The sequence below is a fragment of the Anomalospiza imberbis genome, chromosome 3 (assembly GCF_031753505.1).
Source record: "Anomalospiza imberbis isolate Cuckoo-Finch-1a 21T00152 chromosome 3, ASM3175350v1, whole genome shotgun sequence".
NCBI classification, from domain to species: domain Eukaryota; kingdom Metazoa; phylum Chordata; class Aves; order Passeriformes; family Viduidae; genus Anomalospiza; species Anomalospiza imberbis.
The window spans coordinates 108,422,797-108,447,402 of NC_089683.1; the positions used below are offsets into that span (position 1 = coordinate 108,422,797).

Below are 24,606 nucleotides of genomic sequence, written 5' to 3' on the forward strand. Positions count from 1 at the left end.
AAGGCCTTAAACAGAGTTTAAAAGAAAAGATGGATGTCTTGAGAATCAATTGCATCACCAATAACCAAAAGGATTTGTTTCTTAATTTTACGCTTAGTTGTACAGAACTTTCAGACAAGCAGCTCAGTGCTTTATATGTCAGTATTTCAAATTACATGGACATTGACTTTCCAGAATGCTGGAAACTCAGTGATGTGTTCAGCAGCAGAGCTACTGAGCATCCCTGGAGTGCAGATTTGTTCAACCACTGGCCTCAGCCTCTTGAGAGCCTATAGACAGCCAGATACTGAAATCTGCTAAAATAAAGCAACTTTAGGCAAAAGTAATTGCTTTACTTGCAAAATTTGAGATGTGACCTGCAACTCAGTTTCAAAAGAGTAGAAATCTTTTTAAAACCCTGCTCTGACTTGGCCCTGACAGATGGAAAGTGAAGCCAAGAGTGGGGTTACCCTCTGCCCAGGGCATGGCACCACTGACTACAACAGTAACTCACAGGAAAAAAAGCAAACCCACCCAGTCAGGTTTCATGTAACGTTTTAATAAACTAGTATTTACAAATAACACATATTACAAAACTACAGCTTCCTTCGGGAATACCGACGAGCTCTTTTCTTTGATGATGTCCCATCTTCTTCATTGTCAGGATAACCAAATGCTTCAAGTAGACCTCTCTGCCAATTAGAAAAAGGTAAAAACAAATGAAATTCCCACATTGAAAAAATACATGCTGCACATCTGTTTTTCCCCCAAGTCTTGGGGTTGAGCAATAAAATTCTTGCCACAGTTTTCTGTAGCTGCTGGGAAGCTGATTCAAATAATGCTCAGCTGTAAAAGGCATAAAAGAGGTATCACTTCCTGCATTTTGTCTGCTTATAAACACTTACTAATTCCCTGATGGGGAATAGATTCCAAAAAAGGCAATCTCATCTGTACATCACACACACAGGGCACCGGCTGAGCAGGGCAGAAGGCCAAGGAGTAGCAACAGTTCAATCATGCACAAGAGGCAAAATTAACCTGTGCTCCCCAGATTAACAGCAGACTCCAGTCCCACCTTATCCTCCTTGAACCTTACCCCAGCTAGTCAGAATTTCACTCTTGGTGAAACTAGTCACGGATTTGGGTGAATTTGTCCCTAACTAAGGTACCCTATACAAGGCTATTGCTGACTGTGCCACATTACACCCAGTAAAGCTCCACGAGGCTTCTCTGCTGTCCTGTGTGAGGACAGGAGCTTCCATAGAAGTTCTCTCCCACCTTGGGGGCTGTCTCCACTGTGGTCCCAGTTCTGTACGTTGGGTAGGAGCCGTTGCAGTTTGCTGGCGATGTTGGAGCTGCCTTCTCTTCACCTCTACTGAACTGCACACCTTCATCCACCTGTGAGACTACTGCTTCTTTGGCGAGTGTCTCACCAGGCAATATGAAGGGGACACTGCAAGAGACATAGGACAAGTGATTGAAGCTTTGCCTGATGTTTCAGACTCAGCCAGGTCATAAATGGCTTCCACAACTTTAGAATTAGGTGAGTGACTCAGAGAAGACAATCCAGCTCCATCCCTGCTTCCACCCTCACCATAAGCTTCACAAATACCCAGGTGATAATGAGGCAGACTGAATCCTAACGCAGAAGAACAAAGCAAGATTCTGCTCTTCATCAGCTGAGAATTTTCTCAGCAGAACATTTAATCTGCTGACCACATCAGCTCTACTCAGAGAAAGGTAGATGGAGGTTTACTCTAACCCAAGAAGTTTTCAGCAAGAATGCAATCCAACCCCAATCCCAGCCACCTGCTTCTGCTGCTCTAGGGGAAATGAAAAACCAACCAGCAGGCCTGCAGAGTGGCAGTCCCTGGCAGCTTCATAAGACAGAAACTGGGCCATACCTGTTCAGTTTCTTGTTTTGCTGGCCTTTTGCCTGCTCATGTTTTTTCTTCAGTCCCTGGAATGTCTGAATGTATTTGCCGGATTCCAGTGCATCCGAGAAGTTCTCAACTATATGTGCAATAAGGAACTGAATATCCTCCTGAATAGGAACAAGACAGGATTTCAGTCTCAAAGGTTCACACACAGAAAGTTAGAAAGCTTTTAACTTTATGTTGGAAAGTAACTGATTCTTTGTCCAGAACCAAAATATTCTTGTCGAGAACAAATGGGAAGCAATCCGATTTATTCTTAAGGAAAAAGCTGAGATCCAGAGAGAATAATTTAACTTCCCTTAGAAATGGACAATCGACAGTAAACGTCCCAGACCCGTTTTGTTCCAGTAAAACAGGATGGTTGCTATCTTGGAAAATCTGCCTTTTGCCTCTTGCCCTGCGAGGTCATGGACGTGTTGGTGCTGAGGCTGCTGCTGAACTCACCTTTTGGATGAATTCAAGCAGCTCCATCGAGGCAGACTTGAGCAGGTCGCACTTATTCCTGTTGTCCAACACAGCACTTACAACGGGTTCCAACAGGTTCCCCAGAGTGATGTAACGGTTATAAATGTCATCTTTAAGGCCAATTATCCTCCTCATAAAGCGAAGAGCAGCTGTGTGAAGAAAGACATTCAAGCATTCAACAACCATTTGGCAGGCTCTCACCTTTTTGTTGAGTTGGAACAGTTGAAAAACCTGGTGTTACCCCAAGAGGAAGATGCAGCCCTAAAGTGCAGAAGCAGATTTGTTGATAGGTCACATTTCTTTCCCTTCTTGGACTTTCCTGGGTATTTGAAGGTCATCAGGAACCATGGATTTCTTTCTCAAGTCCAGCAGCAATGCATTCCAGCATGCATGAAATTAAACTATTAACTCCCCACCGTGCTTTTGTCCTTGTTCCCCTCCCAGAACCAGCCCTAAGCCTTTAAAGATTCTGGCTCACAGAATTTCATTCACTCTCCACAAGGAGAACCAGATTTAGGACATTATTAAGAAAGGACAACATTTCCACTGAAATGCGGCAAGAAATCTGATTACAAAGGATCCTCTCATGAAGATTTGAAAGGATCCCTGTAGACTTCAAAAGAGACAACAATCCTCTTCCCACAAGAAACTGCATTGGTCTGTGCTTACAGACAGCTGCTACCTCCTTTGTTCCAGATTACTGAATTGTAGCCTGTAAAACACAGCAACTGAACAGGAATTCTGAGTTCAAGTGTACATTGGTACTGGTGCACCTTCCACACAGGACACACAAAGCCTTGGAAAAGGAAATCACGACAGTTCCGTACTCACTCAAAGCCAGAAATTTGTGTTTGGATTTCATCAAGACCAGTGTTCTTCTTAGGAGGTCTTTCTTGAGAATGAAAACCTTCATGTGGTACTTGTGCCGTTCCACACAAAAAGACAACAGCTCCAAAACTGAGGCAAGTATTTCTGCTGTTCGATAATTATCTACAAGAAAAATTAAAGCCATAAGTTGTACAAAAAGATAAATAATGTACTGTCAAAGTACACTGCGCTCAGTTGCTATTGCAATTCCTGACCGATTTTAGTGGACTTTTGTTTTACTGGATTGCTTTGGGGAGCAGGACATTGGGACCGAACAAAACAACAAACACAACTGCGCCTTTTTTGCCTTTACAGTAAATATTCTTTAAAATTAGACGAGCAAAACCATGGCATTATTCTCAATATACATGAAGGAAGTACATCTTTACAAAGTACGCCATCAAGCTATGTCAGCATTCACAGCTTCAGGAAGGGGTTATGAAGAGTCCTGCCCCCAGAATCCCTGTCCCTGGAGGAACAGCAGCTTGCAGCAAGTGTATTCCCAGCAGGCATCACAGGTCTATTGCTGTTACCAGGACTGTAAGGCCCTTCAAAGGGAAAAAAAACTAAAATTGTCATTACCTATGTCATACCACTCTTCTGATGTATCAGCCGGAAGCGGCGCTGTAAGAACATCAATGTAACGGTCGTAGAAGATATCGAGAAATTCAAATACTTCTAAATTCTGAAACAACAATAATTTCATTAAACGCTGGCATTCACATACAACCTTTCAAATAAAAAAAGAGTAGTAACAGAAGAAACAGCCTCCAAAGAATCCTTCCGAGTTCTTTGGATCTGCAGCACTGTCTCCACACAAGATCAATTTCTTTATTTTGGGACAAACTTGTGTTTCTTGTGTCTCCAAACAAGCTAGCTATCATTAAAAGAATTCCCAGCATGGATGCAAATATATACTGGAAAAAACATCAACGACTCAAAGTGCTTGCCAAAGTGTCCTTAAACCATTCTGAAGTGTACGTAGTTTTGCCCAGAACAACCTGCAAACCGTTTTACAGGTATTCTGCTACGTAACGATGTATTAAAATCTTTCAAGATTTATCATCCAGATGGAGAGAGCTGTGGTCAGACAGTGCTATGGCACTGGCACATGGGATTGTGTGGTTTAATACTGGCACGATGCCCCAGACACATACCTTTCAGCAGCAAAATTAGCTTATCTTTTGCTTATTTAAAGTCGTTATCAGACCACGCTCCAATCAATTTTAAAAAATCCTATAATTTTTTATCCTCTGCCCACAATGACAGCAATAGAGAATATCAGGCTTTTAAGTTTGCCAAGACAGTATCATGTTTTCTGCCATTCATGTTCTCTTACACTAGCTGTGGCCGGCATTTTCTCTGGATCGATCAGAGTGCACAAAGTCTCCGTTAATTGATTATTTCCTCCAAATTCAGGGTCAGGATGACAGATTATCTGCTCAATGACCACAGTGATGAGTTGGGTGTCCTGCAAAAAAAAAAAAAAAAAAAACCAAAGAAAGAAACCACAAGATAATTACTGACAAGAATGGAATGAGTTCCCCACTTTCTGCAATTCTTTAAAAATGAAAATTAAAACAAAACACAGAAATTTAGCTTTTCTTTTGCTGGTTATTTTCCTCTTTGCCCTAAAACTGGTATAGTCAACAGACTCCTTACCACTTTTACTTACATTCTTACTCTGCTGGGCCTCTTGCATTACAAATTGTTGGATGGTGGCTGGACAAAATTCTACTAGATAAAACAATATATCTGCAGCAGCAGATCTAACCTGCTGATTATCCACTCCCTCACAAAAAGAAAAAAAAAAAAAAAAAGAGATTAATATGTAAGAGTTAATAAAGTTTGGTATTTATTATCAGGTGTAGCTGCAAAGAGAAGATAGTTTAATAACTGGGGAACATTTTGTCACAAAACTTTTCATGAGAAACACGATAATATGGTTACAGAAGAACCACAAGGAACCAGGCAAATCCTTTCCCTACTGTTTTCCTCCTTTGGAAAGGACACAAGGCTTTCTGTGTATTGGAGAGCCTTAACTTAGGCTGGAAACATTCACAACGTCCTACTTGCTTGAATATCTAAGACTTTATTGGTTTTCTATGCCCGCTACCCACAAGTTATGAGTTTTGTACTAAAGGACCAACTGTGCAAACCAAGGTGTACCACAGTTTCTGTGCCCATGGACAGGCAACAAGAATCCAGAACTTTCCTTAAGGGACGTGTCTTTATCTGATAAAAAACCAACAATCAAGCTTCCACATGAAAAAGTCTTTTTCACCTTTTGGCTACCTTGTCACAAGGACTTCACAGCCCTCAGACTTCTCCATCATGAAGTCAGAAAAGTAAAACTAGTAAGAGCAGTCAAGCAAGGCTACTCCAGAGCAGAACTGTGGGCAGCTTCTGGATTCTGGACATTACCAGAAACCTCCATTCTCAGCAGAGCAAAACTCTCCAATCAGACTTATAAAAAAGGTGCTCGGCAGATTTAAAAAAAAAAAAATGCTATATGGCTGTGGGCTTTTCTAGTTTTATTAAAACCAGTTCTAAGTTTTCACTTACCAGTAACATTTCAAGAATTGGAAGAAATCCCAACTTTGCCAAAGTTTGAAGAAATTCATCTCTTTTCTCAGGTGAGGTGCAAGAAAAGGCACAGAATTCCTTGAAAAACTTTAACTGGTGCACAGGGAAAAAAAAAAGGTTTTGTGTATTTGAGTCAGAAAATTCTCTGAAAGGAGGAAACAGTTACAATTTGTACTGGGGGCTGTACTGCCTGATTCTCCAGAAGTACTTCTAAGACTGCAGAACTCTCTGAGCAGTTTCACTTTCTACTTCATCCCTCTCATTGAAAGCCTTTGAGGAACCACCGAGACTGCTAACTTACCAATTCACATTGTTGCTCACCAGCTGTAGCTTCATTTCTTAATTGTGCAAAAACGTCAGGCAAAAATTCCTTATCTTTCTGTGGAGCAGACCAAAAGAGCACAAATTAACCAGTGCCTTCTGGAAACGGAAAATACGATCTCTCTAGGATCCCACACTGCACAAGCTTTCCTCACTGCCATTCTTTTTATCACAAAGGAGGCAAATGCTGGAGTACACATCCAGCAGGATCATTCCCGGTCTTTCCGCATTCCTCCTGTGCAGCTGAAGCAGCTCCAGGTCACCAGAGCCACCGGTAAAGCTGGGCACAGGGCATGATCCCTAAAGCTGATCCCTAAATTCATCTCTACAGTGCGACATTTCCTCTCCTCTGCCGTGCCACCCCTATGCTTTGCAGTTCTGCCAAACCCCACAGACTCGCTGTGGGATTTGCTACACCCACACACACATCAAAAGGACAAAAAAGGACAGTCCTGATTTGTTTCAGATGCCCTCACAGCACTTTGCACCTAAACTTCTAGGGAAGCAAGTGGTACGCTCCTGATGTAAAAAGTGCTAGCCAAGAGAAAACCTTGGCCCTACTGTACCTGCACCATTCATACTACACTGTGAACATCCCAAGGGGATCAGTTTCCCTCTTTTGGATCTGCAGCATTGCAAAGCACCTTTTCAGTCCATCTCTGTGGTGGGGACTCAATGAACAGATTGCCGTTTGGCTGCTGCCACATTCTCTGAATCTCACTTGCAGTAAAACCAGCTCTCCCACATGCAGGCACTCTGCTTTGCCAGGATGGGAAACTTTTGTGACTATTGTTTGCTTTTCAGATTCACATCCTCTACTGGTATAAGAAATTTAAGGATATCTAGGACAATGAAATGTTTTACACTACACTTTTTGTAAAGCATTTCATTCTTTACGCTCCAAGAAACCCAGAAACATCATCATCATCTCTCAAGTGTTTTGACACTTTCTGCCGTATCTGTCCAGCCATTTCTTTGCACCCCTTTACATGGAAAACAGTGTAATAAACGTCCCTGGAACGAAATACCGGAAGTTACGTGTTCCTTAAATGCTTATACAAAACCAGCTCCAGAGGTTTGCTTGGCAACCAAGAGAAGGACTTTATCTTGTTAGAGCCCATAAAAAGTATTAATGCGTTCACCTGAAATTTATCATTTTGAAAATACCAAAAGTCCAAGGGATCAGAAAGAAGGGAAGGCATTCAAAACATTGTGCAAATGAAAGTGCCTGTGATTAACTTCTACAGTATTCACCCGCTTTAAATCATTTCCAAACTACAGCCAGAGGGATCTCTACAGAGCACATCTAAGCCACATTAAAAAACACTTACCTGCAAGGCTTCTAGAATCTCCTCTTTGCTGGAGCTGATGAAGGAATTGAGGGTAGAAAGAAAACCCACTTCAAAATCCGACAAATTAGGCACGATGATGTCGTAAATGTACTGTGCCCGGGACGTCTGGCGGATCTTTTCCCTGAGTTCAGGGTCTCTGATAGGAATGACCTCCTGACGCTTTGCTGCTTTGGTCAAGAATTCCCTGTGCCATCCTGGCTGAGCCAAACTGGGATCATATTCAAGGCATCCAGCAACACCCAGAATACACTCATCAGAAAACAGCACCTCAAACAGAATGTTTTTGTCCAGGTACAAAATTCCTCTCACGATGTCAAACAGGAGGTGCAAGCCTTCAGTGTTCTTTACTCTCTCACAGACTTGGAAAAGATGTAGCAGCTTTGGAATATAGCCTTTCTTCCTCAAGGCCAGCGCTAGCTTTCTCTTACGGATGGGTGAGAGGCGAACAGAAGCCACTAGCTCTGCAATCTCTCCAAGACTGTGGAGGCCACAGGTGGGAAGGTCCATCAAATGACTAATTCTACCCATGTCTTTAGGCCTAGCTGACTGCCAGAGAATGACACCAATAGCCAAAGGGGACGAGAGAGAAGCAAGACAGGAGCCCACTCTGCACTGTCCTCCTGGTGCTCTGCCCCTCCAACTGCCTCAGGTGTTCTTCAGGCATTGTGACGTCACCTGGATTGGAGCCTGCTGATTGGTCCGTCCCTCTAACTCCCAGAATATAGAATGTTGGGCTCGTGACCAGGGTCACGGTAAGTGACCAACGGCTGCTGTCTGCTGTTGACCTTTTAGAACTTCTAAGGTTCTAAAGTTCTTCCAGTACCTGCTGGGGGCCTGTGAGAAGGCTGGAGAGGGCCTCTTCCCAAGGGCAGGCAGGGAAGAGGGGGAATAGCTTCAGCTGTTTCTATTGGAGATTAGGAAGAAATGCTGAACAATAAGAGTGGCCAGGCACCGGCACAGCTTGCCCAGAGAGCTCGTGGCTGCCCCAAGCCTGGAAGTACCGAAGGCCAGGCTTGGAGCTACATGGTCTAGTAAAAGATGTCCCTGCCTATTGCAGGGGCGTTGGAACCAGATGAGCTTTTCGGTCCCTTCCAAACCTAGCTCTGCTCAAATTGTCATCATGGAAGCATGCTGGGACACTTCCCGAACTGCACTGGAGGGCTATGGGCTTTTCAGAAGCCAGAGGCTGGGAAGCGGGGGGTTCCGTGTTAAGGAAACTTCCCTGTCCAACCACCCAAGAGCCACTCTGGAGTCACTCTCACATCACCTCATGTGGGATCAAAGGCCTTCCCAGCTGTATCCTCCACTCCCACAAAGTCAGACCAGGTTTCCTTCCCAGCTTAGCCCTGGGTTTCCCATAGCAGAGTCCCAGATGTCCAGATCCTCAAAACAATTTAATCACGATGCAGTAACTAAATAAACAAAAGAACAACTCAAGCTGGTGCCTCTGAGGAGGAACTTGAATAAAGAAACTCGTGTGCTTTTATCCCCTCACCATCTAAGGTCATGAAGGTCTGGGCTCATCAGCTCCTACTGTGCCTCTGAAAGTAATACAGCAGGCTGCAAGCAACCAAGGGCACTCCTGGAGCGTGTAGAGGACAGCTTCCTGCTCCAGGTATTAGACGAGCCATCCAGAGGTTGTGGATGCCCCATCCCTGGGAGTGTTGAAGGCCAGGCTGGATGGGGCCCTGAGAAACCATGCCTAGTGAGAAGCATCCCTGCTCATGGCAGAGGGGTTGGAACTGGATGATAGTTAAGGTCCCTTCCCATGAAAACCATTCTATGATCCTATGATTTAGAAGAGATATAAAACCAGCAATAACTGTGTCATGGCTCTTACCCCGTGTTGGCTTGTTAATAGCAGCTGGTTTTGTCTTTTCAGTAAGTGCAAAGAATCATTCGTGTTTGTGCAACACCTTAGGAACTTCAAAAGACATTCTAAGTGTTCTTTTCCTGTCGGTCAATGTAAAGCTGCTACATGTCCCTTCTTACCACATGCACTAAGGGCCACACTGGCCCTTCCAGCAATAGGACACCTGCTGCAGTAAGGGAGACATCAGTGACCATGAACAATTCCACTAGCTCATTAGGGCTGGAAAGCCTTTTGAAATCAGATGGCAATGAACAGGTCCAGTGCTTCACAAATTAAGGGTGTGTCCCAGCTTCTTCTACCTATGGGGATACCTTAAAAAAACCTACAAATGAAACAACCCACACTTTCAAGATACTATTAGTATAGGAGGTAATATAAAGGCTGCTGTTTCTTGGAGGCCTCCAGTGACAGATATGGAAAATGTCCACAAAATGCACACACACACACACACCCCCCCCCCAACACCCCGGGGTAAATGCAATTTTCTAAGTTTAGCAAATTAGCATAATTGGCAAAAATCACCAGTCAGAGACAAAACTGGTGGGGCAATTTCCCGCAGTTCAACCCTTCCCTGATTCCTGCCTCCCCTTCTTAGGGACTAAACATTCTTGATGAAAATGCATCTCAAAGAGCTGGTTTTGACCTTGGTTCCTAGGGAGAACCAAGACAGGACAGGGGCCTTGTACCCTCTGGGGCTTGGAGCTCTGGAATATATTTTGTCTTTCTGCCCAGGGAAAAAGGTAAGGAAAAGGACTGGGACAATTCATACACTATCAGGCTACAAATACATCTGTAAAGAACACTGAGAATATGTGAGAAAAAAAAAAGGCAAAAATCAATTCAGCATCAATGGAAAACTGCATCTGAAATGTTCTGGAGGCCTTTAGAAAATTCTAAAAACAAGTGACTGGCGTTTTTCACACACATGTAAAGGCGAACAAAGCCCGGGAGGTTCTTTTCTTCTTCAGGCCTTGAGCAGGTAGGGAGATGCAGCCCCGGCCAGGCCCGCTTGGCTGCGGCCTGCGCGGCCGAGCCCCAGCGGCTGCCGGGGAAGGGGAGGCCATCGGCCGCTGGGATCCTGACTGCCGCCTCCCCTTCCCCTGCACGGCTGCCAGAAAAAACCCTCCACCGTGTGAGAGACGGTCCGAAGTTTCCTTCATTTGCCTCACGACCATCGCAAGGACCCTGCAGGCCCTGGCAGGAGTTCTGGCCTGGCCCAGGTGGATGCGGACGCTTGCCCAGTGACTGTCAGCAGGTGCGCTCGCTGTGCTCCTACAGAAGGCTGCGTTCAAACAGGTTGTGACAAGCGGTGGCCTGTGCCTGCATGCCTGCATCTGCTTCACAGACCCATGGGCTCTTCACAACGGCCCCTCAATCTTGCCCACCTTCTGGCCAGATGCCGCTCGCTCTGGCTAAAGACTGTAAAAACTGTACATTTTTGGGAAGACTTTGGTTAACCCCCACGGACGATGGCAAATCTGTGCAGCTGGACCATCGAGGATCTCATCTCGAACGGTGGTAGCTATATTCCCCTTCTTCCCTTCCTTTCTCTCTATTCTTTATTTTCTTTTTCTGTCCCCTCTACCGCATTTGCTGTCGGAACCTAAATAAAGGTGCATTTGTTGTGATGGTCCCCTGCTGTTTGCCTTTTTGCACTTTTGGGATGGGTTAACAAAACCATCAAGACACCCCGCACGAGCGGATCGTGACACACCGTGAACACCTCCAGCCGCCGGATGGAAGTCGTCTGGCCCAGGGGCTGTCCCAGCGCCACGTGGCTGAAATCAGAGCCGGCTCTGCAGCCCGGGCAACCCAGCAGGGGCCAGGCCCTTCCCGGGGAGCCTGCCAGGCCCTGTCCCGGCAGGGCCAGGCCATGCTCCGATGTAGCGCTGGCCGAGCCGGGTCTCTCCCACCCCTAGCATGGCCAGACCCGCCCGCGGCTCGGCTGAAATTCTGCCACTGCTGAGTTTCACCAGGAACTGCCGGAAACGAGGAGGAGAAGCCCTCAGCCCGCAGCTGAAATTGAGCACAACAAAAAAGCGAAGACCAGCCGTGCAGCCAGAGCAGCCACTGCCCTTCTGGCCCAGGCCCCCTGAGATTCTGACACAGCCTCCCCGCTCCTCCCAGCGCGGCCTGGAACCTGTCACCGTGAGTGTTCTGGCCACTGCCCAGCAGGGATGACATGACCATCTGCAGGCTCCGGATCAAATACACTCTTTAAATGAGACCTGCAGACCTCAATCCTCTTTCCAGTGAGCAAAATGGACGGAGGAAAGACACAGCGAGAAACAACATGAAGACACCAAGGTCACTAAAAGAAGGAGTCAAGTCTCAGGAAATCAAGTCTTGCATGGGGTCTTACATTTGACATTTTTTCTTAATGTAATTTTTCTGATGAAAATTTACAAACTATGTTCCTTGTTTTTAAAACTTAGAACAGATGTAATATTGATTTCCTACATAGCATACATGCGTGCTACATAGTATCACTGGTAGAAGTATCAGTGGTTTGTGACTTCAGTTATTAAAAAACTACAGGTAGAAAAAATTTCTTTGGTACTTGAATTTTCCGTACTTCCCTAGAAAATAGTGTCTGAGGAACCAAGTGGTATGTGTATCTTCTACTTGCATTCGGGCAATATTATCTGTATTACTTTGAGCACACTGAGGAAAAGTCTACTCCAGAGCTAAGGAACTGATGACTGAAAGAAGTTATGAATACAAACTCTCCAACTATGAATATAACAGATAAGTCACATTCTTAATACAGATGAATCTCTAAAAATTAAATGGGACGAAGCTCAGACTTTCATCCTTTACCTGCCTGTGGATTTGGGTGTTCCCCAATGACTTACAGAAAATATTTTTACATGGCACTTTAGACCTAGGAGCAGTCTTCCGGTCTATAAACTTCACTTTTAATTTCTGTTGGGTTACTTACTACTCAGTATAAAAGAACCACTAGTAGATTACATGAAGCAGGGCACAAGATTAGGGTACTTATATTAAAGCTAGCAAAGAAACAGTTTAGATTAGAAGTCAATGACATTTACCACCAAAATGACAGGAGTGCACATAGAGTCCTTTCACTCGGTCCTAAGCAGAGTAAGCACAAAGAGCTGGTGCCATGACTTTGGGGAGAAAGCTCCACATGTTTCCCGGGAATGTGCAGACGATTTCTGCTTTGTGAAAGTTTGGTATAGCTTTTACAGTTAGTAAAATGAAGCATCTGTTGGTCAGAAATTCCAGTTTATCTTTCTACATGTGCTTCCACAGCAAGATGTTCACTGTCACCTAAAAGCATCAATTCCATGGTGCTGAAAGGACTCACTGCAAGGCAAACTGTCTGGACTGAGTCATTGCACCAGGGCTTAGGTGAGCTTAGGTGAGATGGCCTGAGTTATTTCATCAGCTAACGAGCAGCAGATATGCTCTCGTGTGGTGGGGGAAGATGTCCTGCTACAGACCTTGCCGAGGGCCTCACAGACTGAAAAAGCCAAGACAAGGAAGTGAGCTGGTGATCACAGGGCTGCCTTGGCCTACTCCAAAACTGTCGTGGCCAAACAATGCTACTGGTCAAATGCCAGTTTTGCATGTATTAGCAGAGGTAAAGAGATGTTTTTACATTCTGGAAATCTCAGCTGGAGGAAAGAGAGTTTAGTATTTTAACAAGAACAGGCAAAGTAAAGATGAGGCATTTACTTGTAGAAATAAGTCAAAAATCTGCATCTTGAAGTCCATACTCCAAGTGTTTCACTTGACTGTTACCTCCACTTTTATATTCAGGAAAGCTGAAAGGACACAAGGAATACAGGCAACCAAATGTTCAGAATTAAACAGAATCATAGAATATATGGCAAGTACTAAAGCTACGAAAAAAAAAAAATCAGGATATGCCAATGTAATTGATATTCCTGTGCATTAAGACATAGCCTTTGAAAACATGATATTACTTTGTTTGATTGTAGAACTTTTAACTCATCATTACTGGATACTTTACTCTTCTCACTAAGCACCTATAGACTTCAGACTAAATTACTTGTCTAGCGTAAATACAATACTAAAATCTTCCACGCTGGCACTCCATGCATTACTAGAGAACGGATTGGGGGAAGTCATCAAGTTCAGAAGTGGAAGGTCCAACACGAAAAACTCAGGTCTGTCTGTGAGAACACGGTGCAAGTGTCTATCTGTAGGGATAACCGGCATCTCCAGCATTACACTGAGCTACTTGGAACGAGGAGGACAGGTATGAGTCTGCCAAGAGTGGAGCTGGTAGTGTCTGTCACTGCAAATGTAGGGGAAGGTCCAAGCAGAAGCTCTGACTGTGAGCCCGTTTTGCCCCAAAGTACATGAAGACCATGCAGCAGTGGTGGCCCTTGAAGAAAAAGCAGCAATCCAGAAGAACTTCAAGAATATCCATTTGCTATCTAACTTCCAGGAGCCAGACACCTGCCTCCATGATGGCATCTTTGAAAATCTCTACAAAGCAATCTCTCAGAAGTCTGCAGTTACCAAGCTCCAGTGCCCCCCTTCGCAATGCTAAGATGATGAAGTGCATTATTTATGGATTCAAATGGTACATTCTTCTTCCAAAATAATTGTTACATGATTGGGATAATGCCCTTGATTGTCTGCCTAAGTGAAACTTGGGTAGTAAATAACTCTTGGCTTTCAGCCATTTGCTCAGTGGTCAGAGCTGACTGAAAACTTACCATCAAGGCCTTCAAGAACAATTAATCTTTTAAAATAAACAAAATATGTCAGAGTAGTACTCCTCTTCCTTACAATATTTTACAGTATTTTGGATCAAAATAATTTTAAAGTGTCTTTTCCCCCTTCTAAAAACTTTTGCAAAAATGTACAAAGCAATTGTGACAATATTTTCCACCTTTTCTCCTCATCAACCTCTTCTTCTCATCAATCCTCTTGTCTAAGTAGATGACAGTCAAGACTGCAATAGGGAGTTATTACCTGTGCATAGACAATCGGTCTAGTGTCCATGCCACTGCAGCCTCGGGAAGGTTGCACTGATCCAGGATATTGCCTTGGACTTCCTCATGAATACAGAGATAAATAGGACTTACTGCAGAAAATACGGCAGCTATCTAATTAATGGGATATCTCTATTGTTTGTAGCAGAATTTGGATGAAGACTGATTGGTCTCTGAGTGGTCAGTGTTGAGACATATCCCCAGATGGAGGAAATGAAATGAGAGAAGGGGGTGTGCACCAAGCAAGTGAATGGAATCAGACTGTGGACTATCTCCACAGTCTTGTGAGATTTCACTGTCACAAAGTCTGATGTTTACTCTTGGCCTGTTGCCATGCCTAAGCACCAAGTATTTATTAGATAAATACTATAAAATTATTAGGAAAAATAAGCCAAACAGGAAATTAATAAAGACTCATTTATGTGAAAAAAAATGCTTCTCGCCATATCTGATAAATAGCCAGGCAGGCAGACTTGAAGGATCTCCATGTCAAATGCATATTTGAGGTACTGAAAAATAAATTTCAGTGAATTACAGCAGGTTCACCCGAAAGGATGCTAAATGTAGCTTCGTTTTTTATTCTTACTGGGCATGAAAAAAGTTTATACATAATAAAATCACTAGGTGAAACTAAAACATGCAGGAGACTTAAGCTTATTAACTTGCTTTTCCATTGGTTTTCCCAATTTTGACACAACAGAATAATCACTGTGGAGTTCCTCCTTATTTGGAATAAAAGGGCTCAATATCCAGTCATTTTTATTTCCTCATTTCTCATATTTGTCTTGTAAAACAAGCTCAAAGGAAAAAAAAAAAAACCAAAAACAAATAACCTCCAGAAAAAAAAAACAAAACAAAACCCCATGAAACAAAACAAAACAAAACCAAAAAGCAAAATCTAATTTGGCTTGGGCATTTGAGGAATCTAATGCTTTGAATACTTTCAGGGCATAAGAAGCATAAACTGTATAATCACTATCAATAGCTTTTCTGACATCTCGGTCATTCATGTTGAAGCTGTGTTTTATTTCACTAGATGGTAACCACCGAAACCAGAAATCAAACAAAAAGAGCTCTCAGTGACAGAAGCATGGGGATATGGCACAGAACGACACTCTCTGCCTTTGTTATCTGTGACCACCAGAAATACAGCCAGGAAGAGAGAGAACACCAGGGTTGCTTGAAGATGTGTATTAACTCTCAGGCTGTCAAAGCACACCAGCAGAAATGCATCTGCAGCAAACTCCTGAAACAAAGAATTACCTTATGCAACACCTTCTGAGGATGAAACTGCATTTTTTTTTCCTCCATAAATGCGGCTTCATGATTTAGTCTCTCCTCAATGTTGAATATAAGCTGTCAGTAGAGAGAAGGCTCTAGAAAATAAGTAGCTTGATGTGGTGAGCAGTCTGAGAGCTGCATGTAGTTCTGGTGGCAGTGTCTAGCACATAGACAAGAGTCACCCAAAACAAGCTCTCCTGATCTCACAGCTAGCTGGAAAATACACAAGAGCCATGTATTTAGTGTATTCCTGAACCTCGACTTGCACAAATACAAACATTTTTGTCCACTCATACATCGAACCTGTAGAGATAAAACCACCCAGATTTTTGCTGCTTTCTGGAGACACGAAACGCAACCAGTGTAAGGGTTGCACATTAATTTTGCCTAGAGAATTGTTGGTCCTTTTGCAGTTCTCCAGTTTGGAATAGGACAGTCACCAACATGAGCTAAACTAAATAGCCACGAAGAAGCGTTGGTAACCTGGTTTACTTTCCATGCAGAGAGATCTACTTAACTTCTGGAACAGAAAGATTTCTCTAGCAGAGAGAAATCTTCTTAAATAGATCATTCAGAGAAGCACTTTGAACTCATGATTTCATGGCTCCTGCACTCTCTCTTAGTCAGGTCTAAATTTCCCTGTATGTGTGGCAGGGGAGGTGATATCTGTTCACACACATGTGAAATAAACAACTCAAGTATTTTAAAGTCTAGAGTACCATTAAAAAGCCAGCCTTGGTCAAGAGCCAATATACGGTTGTTACATTTATTCTAGATCCGACTGGCCATCAGGCCCTGACAATCCACCGTGTTCCAACCAGGCATTCGCTCTAGGTAAACAATTCTCCAAACACATTCCACAAGAGAAAAACAAGGAGCAGAAATAGAAATTGTTTTCTCTTTCACTTCTCTCTCTGCACCTTTATAAAAATCCTGAGAGCGAGAGAGAAATGTGCTTGCCACACAAACTATTCCAGATATAATATTTAAATTTCCCCCTGAGCTATAAGGTTTGGGAGCTGAGCATTTCTTCTATAGTGTTGAATAAAAAAATTAGCTTCTGTTACAGGTTTCTAAAGAAAGTGCTCTGACAAATATGCTACCGATTTCTGCTGGAGTGATTTGCGTTGGCAGTGCAGTTCATTGCTTCTTATTTTCTTTTCTCATTTCACACCCAGCCAAGGTGACAAAAGCATAAAATCTTAAAGTAAGTTTTCTCAAGCACATAACATGGGGTTCAGATAGGCATGGAATGTTTTTGGAAAACCCCATTTTCCTGATGGAAGATGAAGTGTCACATTCATGGGGATTCCTGCAGCTGAATGGAATAAATGCTACGTCTGTGATAACCAATAACTTAACCAGTGAATGGCTAAAATGCTTTTTAGCTCCTAATCTGTGACCTACTGTTTAGGCTCCCATCAATCTCAGGGATTCTTTTTTCTCCACAGCTGAATGGAAAAAACCACATGTTTCTATTGAAAAGTCTTCTTTTACATAGGTAAAAAATTTGCTCTGTTCTTTTTTTCCTCTTTGGGAGTTTTCAAACGATGAAGTCCTCCCTCTGTACCCCTCAGCCAAGGGAGCAGAAGTGACATGATGCTGATGCATTTTAGAAGGACAAGGCACTCAGAGGGTGGGTGCTGCCATCACCTGCCAAGTTGCTTCCCATGGAAAAACCAAGCCAGTGGGAGGGCTGGAAGCACAGCACAGGAAGACAGTGCACTGCTGGAGAAGCTCAAGTTGGCTTCACCCCGATTCAGGGTGTCTTTCAGTTCAAAGGCAAAGAAGTTGGAAGGAAGCAACTTGGCTTTCAGAAGCCTATCACAGACCCCAAGAAAAGATGGATGTCTTGAGAATCAATTGCATCACCAATAACCAAAAGGATTTGTTTCCTAATTTTACGCTTAGTTGTACAGAACTTTCAGACAAGCGACTCAGTGCTTTATATGTCAGTATTTCAAATTACATGGACATTGACTTTCCAGAATGCTGGAAACTCAGTGATGTGTTCAGCAGCAGAGCTACTGAGCATCCCTGGAGTGCAGATTTGTTCAACCACTGGCCTCAGCCTCTTGAGAGCCTATAGACAGCCAGATACTGAAATCTGCTAAAATAAAGCAACTTTAGGCAAAAGTAATTGCTTTACTTGCAAAGTTTGAGATGTGACCTGCAACTCAGTTTCAAAAGAGTAGAAATCTTTTTAAAACCCTGCTCTGACTTGGCCCTGACAGATGGAAAGTGAAGCAAGAGCGGGGTTACCCTCTGCCCAGGGCATGGCACCACTGACTACAACAGTAACTCACAGGAAAAACAGCAAACCCACCCAGTCAGGTTTCATGTAACATTTTAATAAACTAATATTTACAAATAACACATATTACAAAACTACAGCTTCCTTCGGGAATCCCGACGAGCTCTTTTCTTTGATGATGTCCCATCTTCTTCATTGTCAGGATAACCAAATGCTTCAAGTAGACCTCTCTGCCAATTAGAAAAAGGTAAAAACAAATGAAATTCCCACATTGAAAAAATACATGCTGCACATCTGTTTTTCCCCCAAGTCTTAGGGGTGAGCAAAAAAATTCTCGCCACAGTTTTCTGTAGCTGCTCGGAAGCTGATTCAAATAATGCTCAGCTGTAAAAGGCATAAAAGAGGTATCACTTCCTGCATTTTGTCTGCTTAAAAACACTTATTAATTCCCCGATGGGGAATAGGTTCCAAAAAAGGCAATCTCATCTGTACATCACACACACAGGGCACCGGCTGGGCAGGGCAGAAGGCCAAGGAGTAGCAACAGTTCAATCATGCACAAGAGGCAAAATTAACCTGTGCTCCCCAGATTAACAGCAGACTCCAGTCCCACCTTATCCTCCTTGAACCTTACCCCAGCTAGTCAGAATTTCACTCTTGGTGAAACTAGTCAGGGATTTGGGTGAATTTGTCCCTAATTAAGGTACCCTGCACAAGGCTATTGCTGACTGTGCCACATTACACCCAGTAAAGCTCCATGAGGCTTCTCTGCTGTCCTACGTGAGGACAGGAGCTTCCATAGAAGTTCTCTCCCACCTTGAGGGCTGTCTCCACTGTGGTCCCAGTTCTGTACGTTGGGTAGGAGCCGTTGCAGTTTGCTGGCGACGTTGGAGCTGCCTTCTCTTCACCTCTACTGAACAGCACACCTTCATCCACCTGTGAGACTACTGCTTCTTTGGCGAGTGTCTCACCAGGCAATATGAAGGGGACACTGCAAGAGACATAGGACAAGTGATTGAAGCTTTGCCTGATGTTTCAGACTCAGCCAGGTCATAAATGGCTTCCACAACTTTAGAATTAGGTGAGTGACTCAGAGAAGACAATCCAGCTCCATCCCTGCTTCCACCCTCACCATAAGCTTCACAAATACCCCGGTGATAATGAGGCAGACTGAATCCTAACGCAGAAGAACAAAGCAAGATTCTGCTCTTCATCAGCTGAGAATTTTCTCAGCAGAACATTTAATCTGCTGACCACATCAGCTCTACTCAGAGAAAGGTAGATGGAGGTTTACTCTAACCCAAGAAGTTTTCAGCAAGAATGCAATCCAACCCCAATCCCAGCCACCTGCTTCTGCTGCTCTAGGGGAAATGAAAAACCAACCAGCAGGCCTGCAGAATGGCAGTCCCTGGCAGCCTCATAAGACAGAAAATGGGCCATACCTGTTCAGTTTCTTGTTTTGCTGGCCTTTTGCTTGCTCATGTTTTTTCTTCAGTCCCTGGAATGTGTGAATGTATTTGCCGGATTCCAATGCATCCGAGAAGTTCTCAACTATATGTGCAATAAGGAACTGAATATCCTCCTGAATAGGAACAAGACAGGATTTCAGTCTCAAAGGTTCACACACAGAAAGTTAGAAAGCTTTTAACTTTATGTTGGAAAGTAACTGATTCTTTGTCCAGAACCAAAATATTCTTGTCAAGAACAAATGGGAAGCAATCCGATTTATTCTTAAGGAAAAAGCTGAGATCCAGAGAGAATAATTTAACTTCCCTTAGAAATGGACAATCGACAGTAAACGTCCCAGACCCGTTTTGTTCCAGTAAAACAGGATGGTTGCTATCTTGGAAAATCTGCCTTTTGCCTCTTGCCCCGTGAGGTCATGGACGTGTTGGTGCTGAGGCTACTGCTGAACTCACCTTTTGGATGAATTCAAGCAGCTCCATCGAGGCAGACTTGAGCAGGTCGCACTTATTCCTGTTGTCCAACACAGCACTTACAACGGGTTCCAACAGGTTCCCCAGAGTGATGTAACGGTTATAAATTTCATCTTTCAGGCCAACTATCCTCCTCATAAAGCGAAGAGCAGCTGTGTGAAGAAAGACAATCAAGCATTCAACAACCACATGGCAGGCTCTCACCTTTTTGTTGAGTTGGAACAGTTGAAAAACCTGGTGTTACCCCAAGAGGAAGATGCAGCCCTAAAGTGCAGAAGCAGATTTGTTGATAGGTCACCTTTCTTTCCCTTCTTGGACTTTCCTGGGTATTTGAAGGTCATCAGGAACCATGGATTTCTTTCTCAAGTCCAGCAGCAATGCATTCCAGCATGCATGAAATTAAACTATTAACTCCCCACCGTGCTTTTGTCCTTGTTCCCCTCCCAGAACCAGCCCTAAGTCTTTAAAGATTCTGGCTCACAGAATTTCATTCACTCTCCACAAGGAGAACCAGATTTAGGACATTATTAAGAAAGGACAACATTTCCACTGAAATGCGGCAAGAAATCTGATTACAAAGGATCCTCTCATGAAGATTTGAAAGGATCCCTGTAGACTTCAAAAGAGACAACAATCCTCTTCCCACAAGAAACTGCATTGGTCTGTGCTTACAGACAGCTGCTACCTCCTTTGTTCCAGATTACTGAATTGTAGCCTGTAAAACACAGCAACTGAGCAGGAATTCTGAGTTCAAGTGTACATTGGTACTGGTGCACCTTCCACACAGGACACACAAAGCCTTGGAAAAGGAAATCACGACAGTTCCGTACTCACACAAGGCCAGAAATTTGTGTTTGGATTTCATCAAGACCAGTGTTCTTCTTAGGAGGTCTTTCTTGAGAATGAAAACCTTCATGTGGTACTTGTGCCGTTCCACACAAAAAGACAACAGCTCCAAAACTGAGGCAAGTATTTCTGCTGTTCGGTAATTATCTACAAGAAAAATTAATGCCGTAAGTTGTATTAAAAGATAAATAATGTACTGTCAAAGTACACTGCGCTCAGTTGCTATTGCAATTACTGACAGATTTAAGTGGACTTTTGTTTTAATGGATTGCTTTGGGGAGCAGGACATTGGGACCGAAGAAAACAACAAACACAACTGCGCCTTTTTTGCCTTTACAGTAAATATTCTTTAAAATTAGACGAGCTAAACCACGGCATTATTCTCAATATACATGAAGGAAGTACATCTTTACAAAGTACGCCATCAAGCTATGCCAGCATTCACAGCTTCAGGAAGGGGCTATGAAGAGTCCTGCCCCCATAATCCCTGTCCCTGGAGGAACAGCAGCTTGCAGCAAGTGTATTCCCAGCAGGCATCACAGGTCTATTGCTGTTACCAGGACTGTAAGGCCCTTCAAAGGGAAAAAAAACTAAAATTGTCATTACCTATGTCATACCACTCTTCTGATGTATCAGCCGGAAGCGGCGCTGTAAGAACATCAATGTAACGGTCGTAGAAGATATCGAGAAATTCAAATACTTCTAAATTCTGAAACAAGAATAATTTCATTAAACACTGGCATTCACATACAACCTTTCAAATAAAAAAAGAGTAGTAACAGAAGAAACAGCCTCCAAAGAATCCTTCCGAGTTCTTTGGATCTGCAGCACTGTCTCCACACAAGATCAGTTTCTTTATTTTGGGACAAACTTGTGTTTCTTGTGTCTCCAAACAAGCTAGCTATCATTAAAAGAATTCCCAGCATGGATGCAAATATATACTGGAAAAAACATCAACGACTCAAAGTGCTTGCCAAAGTGTCCTTAAACCATTCTGAAGTGTACGTAGTTTTGCCCAGAACAACCTGCAAACCGTTTTACAGGTATTCTGCTACGTAACGATGTATTAAAATCTTTCAAGATTTATCATCCAGATGGAGAGAGCTGTGGTCAGACAGTGCTATGGCACTGGCACATGGGATTGTGTGGTTTAATACTGGCACGATGCCCCAGACACATACCTTTCAGCAGCAAAATTAGCTTATCTTTTGCTTATTTAAAGTCGTTATCAGACCACACTCCAATCAATTTTAAAAAATCCTATAATTTTTTATCCTTTGCCCACAATGACAGCAATAGAGAATATCAGGCTTTTAAGTTTGCCAAGACAGTATCATGTTTTCTGCCATTCATGTTCTCTTACACTAGCTGTGGCCGGCATTTTCTTTGGATCGATCAAAGCGCACAAAGTCTCCGTTAATTGATTGTTTCCTCCAAATTCAGGGTCAGGATGGCAGATTATCTGCTCAATGATCACAGTGATGAGTTGGGTGTCCTGCAAAAAAAAAAAAAAAAAAACCAAAGAAAGAAACCACAAGATAATTACTGACAAGAATGGAATGAGTTCCCCACTTTCTGCAATTCTTTAAAAATGAAAATTAAAACAAAACACAGAAATTTAGCTTTTCTTTTGCTGGTTATTTTCCTCTTTGCCCTAAAACTGGTATAGTCAACAGACTCCTTACCACTTTTACTTACATTCTTACTCTGCTGGGCCTCTTGCATTACAAATTGTTGGATGGTGGCTGGACAAAATTCTACTAGATAAAACAATATATCTGCAGCAGCAGATCTAACCTGCTGATTATCCACTCCCTCACAAAAAGAAAAAAAAAAAGAGATTAATATGTAAGAGTTAATAAAGTTTGGTATTTATTATCAGGTGTAGCTGCAAAGAGAAGGTAGTTTAATAACTGGGGAACATTTTGTTACATAAATTTTCATGAGAAACACGATAATATGGTTACAGAAGAACCACAAGGAACCAGGCAAATCCTTTCCCTACTGTTTTCCTCCTTTGGAAAGGACACAAGGCTTTCTGTGTATTTGAGAGCCTTAACTTAGGCTGGAAACATTCACAACGTCCTACTTGCTTGAATATCTAAGACTTTATTGGTTTTCTATGCCCGCTACCCACAAGTTATGAGTTTTGTACTAAAGGACCAACTGTGCAAACCAAGGTGTACCACAGTTTCTGTGCCCATGGACAGGCAACAAGAATCCAGAACTTTCCTTAAGGGACGTGTCTTTATCTGATAAAAAACCAACAATCAAGCTTCCACATGAAAAAGTCTTTTTCACCTTTTGGCTACCTTGTCACAAGGACTTCACAGCCCTCAGACTTCTCCATCATGAAGTCAGAAAAGTAAAACTAGTAAGAGCAGTCAAGCAAGGCTACTCCAGAGCAGAACTGTGGGCAGCTTCTGGATTCTGGACATTACCAGAAACCTCCATTCTCAGCAGAGCAAAACTCTCCAATCAGACTTATAAAAAAGGTGCTCGGCAGATTTAAAAAAAAAAAAATGCTATATGGCTGTGGGCTTTTCTAGTTTTATTAAAACCAGTTCTAAGTTTTCACTTACCAGTAACATTTCAAGAATTGGAAGAAATCCCAACTTTGCCAAAGTTTGAAGAAATTCATCTCTTTTCTCAGGTGAGGTGCAAGAAAAGGCACAGAATTCCTTGAAAAACTTTAACTGGTGCACAGGGAAAAAAAAAAGGTTTTGTGTATTTGAGTCAGAAAATTCTCTGAAAGGAGGAAACAGTTACAATTTGTACTGGGGGCTGTACTGCCTGATTCTCCAGAAGTACTTCTAAGACTGCAGAACTCTCTGAGCAGTTTCACTTTCTACTTCATCCCTCTCATTGAAAGCCTTTGAGGAACCACCGAGACTGCTAACTTACCAATTCACATTGTTGCTCACCAGCTGTAGCTTCATTTCTTAATTGTGCAAAAACGTCAGGCAAAAATTCCTTATCTTTCTGTGGAGCAGACCAAAAGAGCACAAATTAACCAGTGCCTTCTGGAAACGGAAAATACGATCTCTCTAGGATCCCACACTGCACAAGCTTTCCTCACTGCCATTCTTTTTATCACAAAGGAGGCAAATGCTGGAGTACACATCCAGCAGGATCATTCCCGGTCTTTCCGCATTCCTCCTGTGCAGCTGAAGCAGCTCCAGGTCACCAGAGCCACCGGTAAAGCTGGGCACAGGGCATGATCCCTAAAGCTGATCCCTAAATTCATCTCTACAGTGCGACATTTCCTCTCCTCTGCCGTGCCACCCCTATGCTTTGCAGTTCTGCCAAACCCCACAGACTCGCTGTGGGATTTGCTACACCCACACACACATCAAAAGGACAAAAAAGGACAGTCCTGATTTGTTTCAGATGCCCTCACAGCACTTTGCACCTAAACTTCTAGGGAAGCAAGTGGTACGCTCCTGATGTAAAAAGTGCTAGCCAAGAGAAAACCTTGGCCCTACTGTACCTGCACCATTCATACTACACTGTGAACATCCCAAGGGGATCAGTTTCCCTCTTTTGGATCTGCAGCATTGCAAAGCACCTTTTCAGTCCATCTCTGTGGTGGGGACTCAATGAACAGATTGCCGTTTGGCTGCTGCCACATTCTCTGAATCTCACTTGCAGTAAAACCAGCTCTCCCACATGCAGGCACTCTGCTTTGCCAGGATGGGAAACTTTTGTGACTATTGTTTGCTTTTCAGATTCACATCCTCTACTGGTATAAGAAATTTAAGGATATCTAGGACAATGAAATGTTTTACACTACACTTTTTGTAAAGCATTTCATTCTTTACGCTCCAAGAAACCCAGAAACATCATCATCATCTCTCAAGTGTTTTGACACTTTCTGCCGTATCTGTCCAGCCATTTCTTTGCACCCCTTTACA

At 43.1% G+C, this 24,606-nt stretch overlaps 2 protein-coding genes across 2 annotated transcripts in view; both read right to left on the minus strand.

Annotated features, from left to right (window-relative positions):
* LOC137470042 (serine/threonine-protein phosphatase 4 regulatory subunit 3B-like) overlaps positions 1 to 24,606 on the minus strand; it is a 60,472-nt gene that overhangs the window by 29,866 nt on the left and 6,000 nt on the right. Inside the window, exons 3-8 of the mRNA XM_068183026.1 lie at positions 23,597 to 23,674; positions 23,271 to 23,388; positions 22,391 to 22,503; positions 22,056 to 22,187; positions 21,299 to 21,401; positions 20,681 to 20,839 (exon numbers count right to left, since the gene is read on the minus strand). Of these exons, the coding sequence (XP_068039127.1) occupies positions 20,681 to 20,839; positions 21,299 to 21,401; positions 22,056 to 22,187; positions 22,391 to 22,503; positions 23,271 to 23,388; positions 23,597 to 23,674 (703 nt within the window). The remainder of the gene's footprint in view (positions 1 to 20,680; positions 20,840 to 21,298; positions 21,402 to 22,055; positions 22,188 to 22,390; positions 22,504 to 23,270; positions 23,389 to 23,596; positions 23,675 to 24,606) is intronic.
* On the minus strand, positions 1,180 to 19,984 carry LOC137471948 (serine/threonine-protein phosphatase 4 regulatory subunit 3B-like). Its single transcript, XM_068186654.1, has 13 exons — positions 19,829 to 19,984; positions 19,352 to 19,491; positions 18,690 to 18,900; positions 7,487 to 8,053; positions 6,136 to 6,213; positions 5,810 to 5,927; positions 4,924 to 5,036; positions 4,588 to 4,719; positions 3,831 to 3,933; positions 3,213 to 3,371; positions 2,340 to 2,530; positions 1,884 to 2,023; positions 1,180 to 1,432 (listed from the first exon to the last, which is right to left on the minus strand). The coding sequence occupies exons 1-13, from the start codon at positions 19,982 to 19,984 to the stop codon at positions 1,180 to 1,182; spliced, it is 2,361 nt and encodes a 786-aa protein (XP_068042755.1).

Excerpts from the sequence above, each read along its gene's own strand:
- LOC137471948 (XM_068186654.1), bottom strand. The coding sequence starts at position 19,984 with ATGAGGAGGATAGTTGGCCTGAAAGATGAAATTTATAACCGTTACATC. Across the intron at positions 6,214-7,486 it reads AGATTCTAGAAGCCTTGCAG|AAAGATAAGGAATTTTTGCC; the intron begins GTAAGTGTTTTT and ends TCTGCTCCACAG. Across the intron at positions 3,934-4,587 it reads AAATGCCGGCCACAGCTAGT|AATTTAGAAGTATTTGAATT; the intron begins GTAAGAGAACAT and ends TTGTTGTTTCAG.